Below are 14,068 nucleotides of genomic sequence, written 5' to 3' on the forward strand. Positions count from 1 at the left end.
ACTGGAACGATGTGTGGCCGGAGGATCTGGTCAATGTAGCCCTGTGCATTCAGGTTGCCCTGCACGTGGACCAGGTCAGTTTCTGCCAGTGTGTGAGATGGCTGCCCACACCATGACACTACCCCCGCCGAATCTGTCCACTTCCTGCACGCAGTTTGCCGCATAACGTTCACCACGACGCCTATACACGCGACATCTTCCATCATGACGTCGGAGCAGAAATCGGGACTCGTCACTGAACCACACCTGTCTCCATCGCAGTTGAGGCCATTGTCGATGAATCTGGCACCACTGCAGTCGGAGTCGACGGTGTTGTGGTGTTAAGATGACACCTCGAACTGGACGTCTGGCACGAATTCCTACCTCACGTAGGCGGTTCCATACGGTCTGGTCGGATATCCTGCGCAGACCTGGTATTGCTGCGGCTGTGGAGGTGGCAGTAGTCAATCGTTCCCGAAGGTGGCGTACCCGGATGTAGCGGTCCTGCCCGGGGGTAGTGACCCGTGGTCGACCGGATCTAGGGAGGAGGTCACGTGTTGATCCATGTTGCTGGTAACGGTCCCACAGTCTGGAGATGGTGCTTGGGGACACATGGAATGCCCTGGCAACGGCCGTTCTGGATTCGCCTGCGTCTAGTCGGCCGATGGCATTGTTTCTCTGCGGTTCACTGAGACGTGGCATGTCCTGGATTGTCAACTGTCGGCCAGATACAGAGGCCAGGCAAGCGAACACCCTGCACTTTTATACTGTCGGTGTTCATGTTGCACGTGCAGACAACGCACGTGCAGTGGTGACATGGTTTGCACGTGGCTGCGTTTTTGCGAATATTCACATTTTGGAACTTTATTGTACAGTAGCTGCGTTTTATCGAATGTAACCGTGGGAATGTGTTTGGAACATGCAATGACCTTATATTCACAAAGCATGAACCGGTAGGAAACATAAAATCGGAGTTATAACCCATTTGTACCCTTTTGCGTTTCTTTTTTTGAAGAGTATATATATATATTTAATCCATACCTGTGACATCACACTATTGTTCAAGGTGTAGATTATTTTTCACTAACGCACAGCTATCTGTGCATCATCCTAAATAATGCACTGTGAAACAATGCAATTTGAACTTTTTATGAGTTCAGGTCACTGTCAGGGATTCGAATCCACTGCTGACAGAACTTGTACATTGTAAACACCTACAACGCATTAGCCCACGAGACCAATCATCTACATCATCAAATGCACATGTAATTTAAGCCGTATAAACCTGATATTAGTGATAGTAATGTATTCTGGCAGAACACAACAAAGATTGTCGGAAACTAAATCGGAAATCAGAGGTTACACGTTTAGCACGTGCTTCACACTTAATGCCAACTATCCACTGCTGAGGTTTTCTTGACTGAATAATTCAGGTTAGGTCCGAAAGGATCCTACAGTTTTGGGTTATTAGTTTTGTAAATATTCTTTGCCATTTTAACCATTATTTTCATTAAAAAAGATCAAATATTATAGAAGTTAATTTAGCATTCACTTAATTTTTTTAAATGAATAATGGATTAAGTTGGAGAATGCAGTTAACTGTTGATTCTTGAAAAATCGACAGTTAACCGTGTATTCTCCATTACATATATATATATACTGAACAAAATAAGAAACTTCCGCTAACTTTGCTTGAACATAACTGGATGACAACAAACCGGGGGAATAATTGTTATATATGCGTTTAAAGAATGTTTCATGATGCATCGTTTGGTGCAAAAATCATGGCCATAGGTTAACAGAAATGGGAGAAATTTTGACCAAGTGTGGTAGGGGTTAAAAAATAAAAAAAACCACTTAATAACGGGTATGACCACCTCTTGAATTGACCACTGCAGTGCATCGCAGGCGCATAGAATTGACTAAAGTGTTGATTTCTGCCTGTGGAATATTGTTCCATTCCTGAATGAGCGCTTGACTAAGTTCGTTGACGTTAGCGGGTGGGTTGGGACGAAGCCTCAATCGTCTGTCCAGACTATCCCAGACATGCTCAATGGGGTTGAGATCAGGACTTTTAGCGGGCCAGTCATCAACGAAATCAATGTTATTTGTCCTAAGAAAATTTGCAGTGTCTCTAGCTGTATGAGAGGTGGCATTATCATGCTGAAAAATCGAGATGTTGGCGTTGTTATGGAACAGAGGAATGACGTGATGAGTGAGAATGTCATCGCGGTAACGTTGAGCATTTAAATTGCCATCAATGACGACTAGTGGTGAACGATAACCATGGGCAGTGGCTGCCCAGACCATGACAGAACCCCCACCCCCGAAACGATCTCGTTCAAGAACACAACAGTCAGCATAGCGTTCATTTCTCCTACGGTAGACGCGCACCCTGCCATCACCACGTTGTAAAGAAAATCTGGATTCATCCGAAAAAAGAACGGTATTCCAGCGTCGCCGTATCCAACGAGTGTGTACACGTGCCCAATTAAGACGATTTAGACGATGACGTTGCGTTAAAACGCATCCGACGTAAGGACGTCGTGCATGTAAACCGTTCTCCCGCAGACGATTACGAACAGTTTGCCCACTGATTCGGTTATTATGAAGCCCAGGTGTGTTAGCAGCAGTAGCAATGGCAGTTTGGAATTGATTGCGCAAATGCGTGTTCATGATATAACGGTCTTGACCACGCGTTGTAACACGCGGACGTCCACGATGTGGCAAGTCGTTGGTGCTTCCTGTCGCTCGACTAGAACTCCCAACATGCCTTGCAACGTCTTCTGTCGACATGCCAGCATCAAGCATGCCAATCGCTCATTCGCGTAAATTATTGGGTATTCTTGGCATACTAAAAATGCTACAATGTAAAAAACATTAATTTTTTTACAAATTTTGAAGCGTTTTCGTTCACTTGACAACAATGTCAGTAAGACAAGTAAAACAAATTGACCGAATACTACACGGGACATGTCGAACCATGCATGCACGTCACATTGAATTTCACGTTGTTAATCGATAAAATTCATGAATCCTGATAATACAGCTCAAGGCTAATACTACCTATATAATTTCATTACACAATGAATTCTTTAACACAACAAATACTATATGTACAAATCGGAAGTTTCTTTTTTTGTTCAGTATATATATACTGTCAGTTTGTTCAAGGCAAAGCAATTTGTTTGTTGAATCTTGGCAGCAGACATTGTTTTCCTCAAAATTCAGCATTCCTAACCATACAGGGGTGGCATGTAGCCCAGTGGTAAAGCACTTGCCACTAGATGTACAGACAGTCTAAGATCAATCTCTGTCTGTGGGACCACTGGGCTATTTCCCATTCCAGCTGGCATTGAATATATCTATAAACCCAACTTTGCAATTATGAATAGTAATTAACATGGCTCAGCAAGTGTCAAATTTGGTCACATAACACAAAACATCACTGCTTGCCACTTAAAAAACCTAACATATTAACCAAATTATTAAAAAAGATCTGGCATAAACAAACGTCTTTAACGCAACGTCTGATACACATACTGGGTCAGAAAATACAGGCAGAAATAAAATAGTATTGATCACTGAAGAGGCTATACAACTGAGCACAACCCAACAACTTGTTCCTTAACATAACTTAGACCAATTTTAAAGGATTATTCAATATTGCCAGAATCTATTTTCTTGACAAATCTAATTTGATGTAATTCAAGTACATGCAATTTTCTAATAAAACGTATTACCTGTGCTGCTCACATCCATGCCTTAAGGGCTCAATCAATGTTTAAACGACTTGGTGATACGGGCAAACTAAGTGATGTAAAAACAGGATACAAATCCTCCCAACATCCCAGTATGTTTCTTTAGTTCTGCATTTACCATAGTTTGACACCCAATAGCCTATGTATTTTTCATGCAAACATTTATTAATTCATTCATTCACAGTATGTTAATTACATTCATGAATGTTAACAGTGTTCAACAAAGAAAGAAAGAAGTGTTTTATTTAACGACACACTCAACACATTTTATTTACAGTTATATGGCGTCAGACATATGGTTAAGGACCACACAGATTTTGAGAGGAAACCCGCTGTCGCCACTACATGGGCTACTCTTCCGATTGGCAGCAAGGGATCTTTTATTTGCGCTTCCCACAGGCAGGATAGCACAAACCATGGCCCTTGTTGAACCAGTTATGGATCACTGGTCGGTGCAAGTGGTTTACACCTACCCATTGAGCCTTGCGGAGCACTCACTCAGTGTTTGGAGTCGGTAACTGGATTAAAAATCCCATGCCTCGACTGGGATCCGAACCCAGTACCTACCAGCCTGTAGACCGATGGCCTGCCATGACGCCACCGAGGCCGGTCAGTGTTCAACAAGTGACAGTCAATATATAAATAATTCCCTGGATATATGTATGGTCTACCAAGACATTTCCATTATTTTCAGGATGCATTGCATGGTAGTGGTGGGTATAGGTCTCTAGCCCCTCCCAAATAATTTTGAATCGAAAAACATCACTGGTAGTTTTAAAGATATCTTTTCTAAAAATTAATATTATTCAACATATCCGGCCATGTATTTGTCAAGCATTTTGTTATTACACTTAACTTAAAACAATTGTTTATCTTTTGCAGTACAAATAATGCCATTGAAAGGCGATTTGCTAACAAATGGCTGCCACGATCAACACACAATCTTTGATTGTGATTTATCCCACAACTTTTACAAATTCTTAGCTCACCCATATTAAAACCAAAATGTAATTAACCTTTTAATTAATTTTTAAAGAACCTGCAGCTATTATTTGTGAACAAGGCAATTTGAACTTTTAGTGAATTCAGACCAAGGATTCAACCCCACAACTGACAACATGTACCATATTTGACCGGAAATTAGCCCATGTCTTTGAATAAGCCCCCCTCCGTTTTGATAGCATTTAAGAAATGAGGCCCTCATTCGTAAATAAGCCCACCCCCAACTTCGTCACCTTATAAATAACACGAAACTGCAAGTTTGCTCAAAGTTCATTTAAAAGGTCATACCTCCTGCAGATAATTAAACACAAATGTAACACAATATTTTACCACCAGTGAGATTTAGCAGTCTAACAGTAACAGTGTGTAACATTGTTTTCAATTTCATGCCTGCAGTATTTCTTTGAAGTACCCAAGCTGAAGTCTGAACTAAAACCAATGTCTATTTTTACCACCACTCTGGGTCCACAGTTAATGCTAATTAGGCAAATACCTTACTCTGATTGGCTAAGAACAATGACCTAGATTGACAATTCTTAGTAGTGTAACTGTAAGCTGGCTGCCTGTGTCAGAAACGTGTGTATACGCTATTGAGTTTGTTGTTAATTGCTGTTGTTTTAAGTCTTCTCAGCATTAAATTTTGGATGTAAATAAACGAAACTGGTAAGTAATATAACATAGAAGGTGTGTTTCTGATAATTAGATACTAGTAAAAAAACCTTCTTTTTTTTTATTAATAAACAATTATTATTTATTAATAACAAATGGAACACCAATTAATAGATGTGCTAATGAACGTTTTTTTTTTTCTTCCTAGTTCATTTAATTTTTTTAATTTTTTTTTTCTTAACAAAACTGGCCCCTTGTCTGTGAATAAGCCCACCCCATGCTAAGCTCACAATGAGTTGTCTTGGCCCCCTGGGCTTATTTCCGGTCAAATACGGTATATTGTAAACAAGTACAACACTTTAGCCCACAAGGTGACACAACTGCATCATTAAAAGAATATGCATACATTTATAAACCTGATTCTAGTTACATAATATATTCAGATGGAATATCATGTAGACTGTTGAATACTAAATCGGAAAACCTAGATTACACATTTAGCATACATGTGTATAACGCTTAAGTCCTAGGCATCCATGGCAGAGAATTTACTAGCCAAATTGTACAGGTTAAATCCAAATGGATCCTGTAGTTTTGGGTTATTAGTTTGATAAATATTCCTTGTCACTTTAACCAATTTTTTCATTAAAAATAAATAATTGTAGTTAAGACTGTGGTATGTGCTGTTCTGTCTGTGGAAAAATACAAATAAAAGATGCCTGCTGTTAATGAAAAAATGTAGTGGGTTTCCTCTGAAGACATGTCAGAATTAAGTACCAAATATTTAACATCCAATAGCTCAGACTTCTGGCAGGGATGCAAACATGGAAAATATCTTATTAATCCAATGAACAACTATCCAAGGGTAAAATTAAGTACCCAAAAATCTTGTAAAGTAATGGATACATTTTAATACTTTTTAGGTAGATTATAATAAGAGAAAAGCACAGCTGTTTAAAATTTGTCACATAGTAAAAGATTTCAAACCATAACCGTTCCATGAAAGAATTGTAGTTACCGTATATCTTCGCCTGTAAGTCGATCTCGGCTATAAGTCGAGTCCCTAATTTCAAGCCCTGAAAACGTATTTTTTTATTGACCCGTTTATAAGTCGACCCATGAAAAACTACTTATAAATATTGAAATATTTCTTATTTTCAGCACATGAGAACAATAATATTTGAACAAAAGAAAATTATTTTACAAACTTCGGTTTTCACGTTTTGTACATCGCAATATGATCAGACTATTCCAATCAAACTATCATTATTACATAGCATCAAAACGAAATATTCCTTTAGTAGAGAGTGAAAGCTGTTTGACTGTTACTGTATAGTACTGTACAGATTGTTTTGTGCACAGACAACAACTTTATTTATAAACACTGACAACAGATCACTACGATAAAAACTGAAAGTATCACGTTTTGCCGCCATATTAATACATGTAAGGAGGATAACTCTGGAAAGTACACTGGTTTTTGTACCAAATGATGTGTGTCCCTATTGCTCTAGATAAGTGAACTGCAGAGATCAGTCTATTTTAAGGGAAAGCTTAGTAATATTCATGAAGTTAATCACCGCCAAAAACATTGTTTGAACAACCATTAATGCCAGTGACCAGATTTCAAAATAAACTCAGGCAACAGGTAGTTAGTATTGTTTACATTTTTACTATTAGTTATGACTGTTAATTTAACTAAGTGGACTGTTGTCTTGGCATGTGAGTGAGATCGTACGCCTTTTCGCATAACCAAAACCGTTCTAATGCCAAAAAAAATAGGTTATAAAAAATAAATGTGTCAAATTAACATATTTGAGTATAAATACATGGCATACTTCAACAATAAAACTTGTAAAATAATCCCCAAAACAGTAATATTTTTTGGTGAATTTTTTTTACCCTCTTATAAGTCGACCCCCCAAGTTATAAAATAATTTTTGGGTGAAAAAAATTCGACTTATAGGCGAAGATATACGGTAAGGTTAATTGTAGTGACTTACAGTGAATTTTACAACTAGCACCGTAAACTTTACAGCCATTCCACAGAGCAACCTTATGGTAGTCGTAAGTGCCCCTTTAATGATTAAAATTAAGATGTATTCATTGGTATCGGACATCCATGAAGTAACTTTGTCAGTTTATTTGCTAAGCGATAATTGCCGAATGCATAAGACATGAGAGTTATCTCCTGTATTTTCGTGTGAAAGTCTATGGCCTAGAATGTTTTCTCATCAAACACCCATTTTTATCAGTTATTTGCTATATATTAGATTAATTTTTATACAAAAAGTTAGTATCCTTCTTAAAAAATGACAAAATCATCATTTAACTGCCATTTGACAGCTACGTTAGTAGCTTGCAACTGCCTCGTATCTATTGTAAATGTTCACAGTAATTGACGATAGTAAGCTACGTGTCATGGAACGGGCTGGCGATCGTAGACAAAAATTAAGGTCGCGATAGTAGGTATTTATGGTGATAGTAGTGCTAAGATCGCTTTATTGGAACGGGGCCCAGAAGTCGAAGTCGCCATAATATTTTGGACAAATCCACTTCTAAAACAAAATCATACAACAGACTTCAAGACAAGACTTGTTTAATGTCATAGCTCACTTGGCACCTTGACATTCCATGTTTTTACTTTGGCAGTGACCAGTCAAGTGTTGTTAATTCTCAACCACATTAATTTCAGTAATGCCAGAAAATACTAATTATTACTTGCATTTTAACATAACGACAGATAAACTACTTAATAATATCACATTTTTAATGAAACATACAATTGTTTCAAATGTTTAAATTTTATTAGCAGAAAATGTAGTACTTGGTGTTTTATATCGAAATATTATGCTTAGAACTGAGTGTATAATTCAGAATTGTTCTAAATAAAAGCAGAACATGGTGAAATATTATGAAATGTACCGATAAATGTTCACTGTGATATTTTTATCAAACATCTCCACTTTCTTCTGTGAAGGGAGAAGTCATTTATCCAATTTTTTCAATTCTAGATTAGGGTCTGCCGTTATCAATTAAATTAGTCTACCAGCATATTGGTATGATAACTTGCAAGTTTGTACGTTAGGCAGTTTTTTTGCAGTTTTTAACGAGGAAAATGTCAGATTTTAGAGCATCTGCAGCTTTATGAATTATGATTTCTTGGATCATTTATCAGGGGTTGAAATATTTCCACCCTGTCACTTTTTTGTCAGTCAACTTCACTATGGGCTGGGATAAAAAAAAAATCATGTCCATAGTGTCATCCATCAGACATGAAATTAGTTTTCATTTATATGATTAGTTTGAGTAAAATAAATATAGATATACATGGAAATATTGGTCAAATAGATTATGAACCATATTTATTACAACATTTGTTTATTACCGATCAATGTCAACCACATTATTTACAAATGGTGATCACACTCATTAATCTTTACTATCAGGCACTTTCATTGCTGCTCACATAATATGTATAGAAAAAAATACTTCCTGTTTCTATGAAGATTACTTTGATTATCTTGAGAGATTGACAGTCATACAAACTGTTCCAAATTTATGATCAACCAAAGTATTCTGAGTGTAATTTTGACTCCATGAAAAGATGCAAAGTACTCCAATCACATGATTCTGACATGCATAATTTGTTTGTGGATGAGTTTCATTCAAATGAACAATGAAAAATAAAATGTGACAAACAATACAACTTGTCTAGATGTGATTGTTCATGTTACACCTTGTACCTGCGCTAATTAATAAAATACTGTTGTTTTTTAAAATATGAAGTTAGGTTTGAACTCAAGACTAGGCCTGGTGCATCACAAAAATGTTTTGATCTTTCACTTGCACTTGCACACACACATGGCCGAACATTGTCAGGCCTGACACGAGGTCAAAATCACAGCGAAGTCAATTCTCTTATACTTTTGAGAGGGCAAAGATTTTAACAAGATGGAGACTTGAATTTTTAATCTAAAAAAATAAATACACAAAAAGAAGTTATATTAACCCAATACAAGCAAACCTGTCTTAAGCAGCCACACAAAGGAGTATGTAGTCAAAAAAGCAACTTAAACCAAGTGGCTGATAAATGCAGTGCAACTTTTACAATGTGTAATTATTTAATTTTTTTATTTACCATCTGTACTGCTAATTAATGGATGTGTGCTCTAGAATTTTTTAAAAATCACCCTTGTACAATTTCCAGCACACACCTGACAACAGAATTAATGTTACACGCTGTAACAGTCAGTAGCAAATGTCGGTCTTTTTGTGCCAGACACTGGTGTTGTCTGAGCCAGACCGCCTATCTGTGAGCTTTTCACATGATTTTGTGGCACCAGTGTCACTTTGAACTCTAAGACACTTATTTATTGTCTATGAATTTATTAGGTATTCCTCAAGTTCATCTGTGATTGTGTACAATGCAAGTGGCCACTATTTTTAAAAAGCAACACAGATTTCGCCTTACTGTGACTGACACAGCAAAATCAAGTTAGTCAAAGCGAAGTTTGGGCCTACTTGACCACTTGCATGAGCCTTGATTGTGTGTGCATGCAATATTTCTACCAACTGTTTTAAATTAAAATAAACTTAATTACAAGCCAATTAATGGCTGCAAATATCATAATCTAAGATTTATATATATTATTTAATTTAAAAAACATCTCTTTAGAAATTTATCTGACACAAAAATAATATATAATCATGTTTGATCTGGTAGGTTTTGATTTGAGCTGACAGAATTTGTAGCTTCCTGGCTATTTCAGCCAATTTTGATCCATTTGTTCAGTGTTTTTAACAAAAAATGCAGTTTTAATCTACTAACTGATGGCTGTAAAATGAAGAAAAAAAAATAATATTACACATGACATTAGTGGAAAATAATGAATATTAGTAATTTAGTGTATAACTGTCAAACGTAGGAAAGGATACATTCGCAATGACCCAGTTTTTGTTCCAATAGCTAAAATATGTTGAACTGGATCAAAAGCGACAGAAGTTGGCTGGAATGGGAAGCCATATCTGACGGTCTGAAATATAAAATAGCATCAATCCAGAGTAAACTGGCATCTCAAATAATTTGCAGACCCTCGGAATTAAAAATATTTTGCATCGATCGACTGAATCAGAGTCGATCATTGCTGTACAAACCTTGCAGACTTGGAAATGTTCTGACCGTAACGTCTCCTCAATTTCCATCTCATTTTTTGGTGGTGTACTGACAGAGGACCGAAGTCCATCCAGTACACCCCTGAGGGTAAATCGCTTTGGTTTAGCAGACGACATTGCTGTAGTTTGTGTCACATTATCCCATGTTTATCTTCCACCTCCTCCATTTTCTACCCAAATAACAGACACTGACAGAACTGCCCGGATGTCAATCCCAGCAGCCTAGCTTGAGCAATACCGTACATTCTTAAATAAAATTACTTAATTTGCTAATGTATTTGGTAGTCTAGTCCTTTTATTAGGTGTAGTGGAAATATATCACATGTAAAGCGACTTTGAAGAATGCCACACATTAATTAATAGTTGTTTTCTAAGTATTCCCTTAATTAACTCTGTCGGCGAACCCCACCTCCATAATAATACTCCATCAAGGCTCATCAGGCTACAACTTAGTAAAAGTACACGATTTTAGATAGGGCCTTCACGAGACCAAAATATTGGAATCGAGTACTCGAGGGTTAAACTCGACCCGGACCCGAGTACCCGACACCTATACTAGATGATAGCCACTGCGCCACCGAGGCCGGTATTTGTATTCCTGCTGAAATTAATTAATTATCTCACTTGTACGGGTACTCGAGTCCTGAGAATGGACTCGAGTTTTGCTAGACTCGGCCCGTACCCAAGTAGTAGTACTCGAGTAGTTTTAAACACACACACACACACACACACACACACACACACACACACACACAGAGAGAGAGAGAGAGAGAGAGAGAGAGAGAGAGAGAGAGAGAGAGAGAGAGAGAGAGAGAGAGAGAGAGAGAGAGAGAGAGAGAGAGTAAGCGTATGTGCATTGTGGATATCCCCTAACCACATTATGGATATCCCCTAACATTAATCATCATAGAGTAGCCTAGTATATATTTTACTACGCAAAATTACATTTACTAAATTTTCTACTACGTTTGGGATAATCAAAACAACCGTGTGTCCTAGCTACAGTTTTCATAAGAGCCAGACGAGTGAGATGTAGGTTAAACTGATTATTTAACTCAACCAGTAAAAGAGATGCACGTATTATTGTTAATGAATACGGTATTCAGTAGGACTCTTTGAAAGTTTACATACATGTGTTACAATAGGTTAAATATATTAATTAAAGGAACAGTTGCAAATGTATTCAGTTTTCTTTCATTCTTTTAAACTTATTTTCGTGTTTATATCCAATTAAGGTTCAAGCACGCTGTCATGGGCACACACCTCATGCAGCTATCTGAGCGGCCTGTCAAGGATGAGTTACTCGGTAGTTAGTTTTCTTGTGAAATTTAAATGTTATGCCTTATATTACATGTCCCATAAATACAGTAAACTTACATCCATGTATTTGAACCCAATTACTATCTAGACATGTATAGGCTATAGGGGCGTAGGAAGGTGCCAAAAAGTGGGGAGGGGGGGGGCACACACACAGAGATATAATATGCATCCTTAGTATATACGTGTGTGTGTGCCCCCCCCCCCCCCACATGTACTAATATATATTATCTCTGCTGCTACTGGATCAAGAAAAAGTGGAGTGAGGTGGGTTGTTATATAGGAAACGTGTATGGGGGGTCAACTGCCCCCCCCCCCCATGTTGGAGCAAGCAAATCCTAAATTCTTGCAAAACGGAATAACCGATGAAGATATTTGGTCAAAATGAGCTACCTTGAACCGTTTCACCATGCATTTCCATTATTCTTGTAATTCATGTCAAAATGCATGATTTGTTTGCAACCGTTAGCATGACTCGACCCCCCTCCGACCATAAATTTCGCATGTCCTCGCGTAAAATACCTATACACGTGTGTGGGAACTATATATATATACTCTTCAAAAGAAGAAACGCAAAACCACATTGTCGTAACATTTGGAGAATTGATTTAATTATTGAATGGCGAGTCCGATAATTACCAAATGTTGCAGGATTGTTCACAATTCGCTCTAGTCCATTGTGAGTAAGTGATAGGACACACCACCAAGGTCAAAGTCATCTGGAGTCAATACCGGGTGTGGCCTCCGCGTGTGTTGACAACTGCCTGGCACCGCCTCGCCTGCCCATTGAAGCAACCAGAGTACAGATGACGTCCCGGGGGATGGTGGCCCACTCGGCCTGCAAGGCTGCTGCCAGCTCGGGCAGGGTCTGGGGCTGTGGTTGTCGCTGTCGGAGGCGTCGGTCCAACTCGTCCCATAGATGCTCAATTGGGTTCAAATCCGGTGATATCGATGGCCAAGGAAGGACATTAATGTTGTTGTTCTGTAGGAAAGCCGTTGTGAGACGTGCTGTGTGAGGCCTGGCGTTGTCATGTTGGAACACTGCGTTGGCGTTGGCCATAACTGGAACGATGTGTGGCCGGAGGATCTGGTCAATGTAGCCCTGTGCATTCAGGTTGCCCTGCACGTGGACCAGGTCAGTTCTGCCAGTGTGTGAGATGGCTGCCCACACCATGACACTACCCCCGCCGAATCTGTCCACTTCCTGCACGCAGTTTGCCGCATAACGTTCACCACGACGCCTATACACGCGACATCTTCCATCATGACGTCGGAGCAGAAATCGGGACTCGTCACTGAACCACACCTGTCTCCATCGCAGTTGAGGCCATTGTCGATGAATCTGGCACCACTGCAGTCGGAGTCGACGGTGTTGTGGTGTTAAGATGACACCTCGAAATGGACGTCTGGCACGAATTCCTACCTCACGTAGGCGGTTCCGTACGGTCTGGTCGGATATCCTGCGCAGACCTGGTATTGCTGCGGCTGTGGAGGTGGCAGTAGTCAATCGTTCCCGAAGGTGGCGTACCCGGATGTAGCGGTCCTGCCCGGGGGTAGTGACCCGTGGTCGACCGGATCTAGGGAGGTCACGTGTTGATCCATGTTGCTGGTAACGGTCCCACAGTCTGGAGATGGTGCTTGGGGACACATGGAATGCCCTGGCAACGGCCGTTCTGGATTCGCCTGCGTCTAGTCGGCCGATGGCATTGTTTCTCTGCGGTTCACTGAGACGTGGCATGTCCTGGATTGTCAACTGTCGGCCAGATACAGAGGCCAGGCAAGCGAACACCCTGCACTTTTATACTGTCGGTGTTCATGTTGCACGTGCAGACAACGCACGTGCAGTGGTGACATGGTTTGCACGTGGCTGCGTTTTTGCGAATATTCACATTTTGGAACTTTATTGTACAGTAGCTGCGTTTTATCGAATGTAACCGTGGGAATGTGTTTGGGACATGCAATTACCTTATATTCACAAAGCATGAACCGGTAGGAAACATAAAATCGGAGTTATAACCCATTTGTACCCTTTTGCGTTTCTTTTTTTGAAGAGTATATATATATCTGAAACACTCAGTGGTTTCAAATATGAATGAGACGACACATTTAGTGAAACCTCTCAAAACTGAACTCTATAAACTGGAATTCTACCATTATCAGACATTTTCTAAGGTCCGTTTTTAAATATCACCACAGAAGAGAACAAGACGTTTTAATTGGTTCCG

At 39.2% G+C, this 14,068-nt stretch overlaps 1 protein-coding gene across 4 annotated transcripts in view; it reads right to left on the reverse strand.

Annotated features, from left to right (window-relative positions):
- LOC121371784 (syntaxin-binding protein 5-like) overlaps positions 1–10,693 on the reverse strand; it is a 93,222-nt gene extending 82,529 nt beyond the window's left edge. For all 4 annotated transcript variants that reach the window (XM_041497923.1, XM_041497925.1, XM_041497924.1 and 1 more), the window contains exons 1-2: positions 10,509–10,693; positions 10,290–10,387 (exon numbers count right to left, since the gene is read on the reverse strand). In XM_041497923.1, coding sequence (XP_041353857.1) covers positions 10,290–10,387; positions 10,509–10,643 — 233 coding nt within the window. In that variant the 5' untranslated portion in view covers positions 10,644–10,693. The remainder of the gene's footprint in view (positions 1–10,289; positions 10,388–10,508) is intronic.
- Between the last annotated feature and the right edge of the window lie 3,375 nt (positions 10,694–14,068).

Source organism: Gigantopelta aegis, chromosome 4, assembly GCF_016097555.1.
Source record: "Gigantopelta aegis isolate Gae_Host chromosome 4, Gae_host_genome, whole genome shotgun sequence".
Classification (NCBI taxonomy): domain Eukaryota; kingdom Metazoa; phylum Mollusca; class Gastropoda; order Neomphalida; family Peltospiridae; genus Gigantopelta; species Gigantopelta aegis.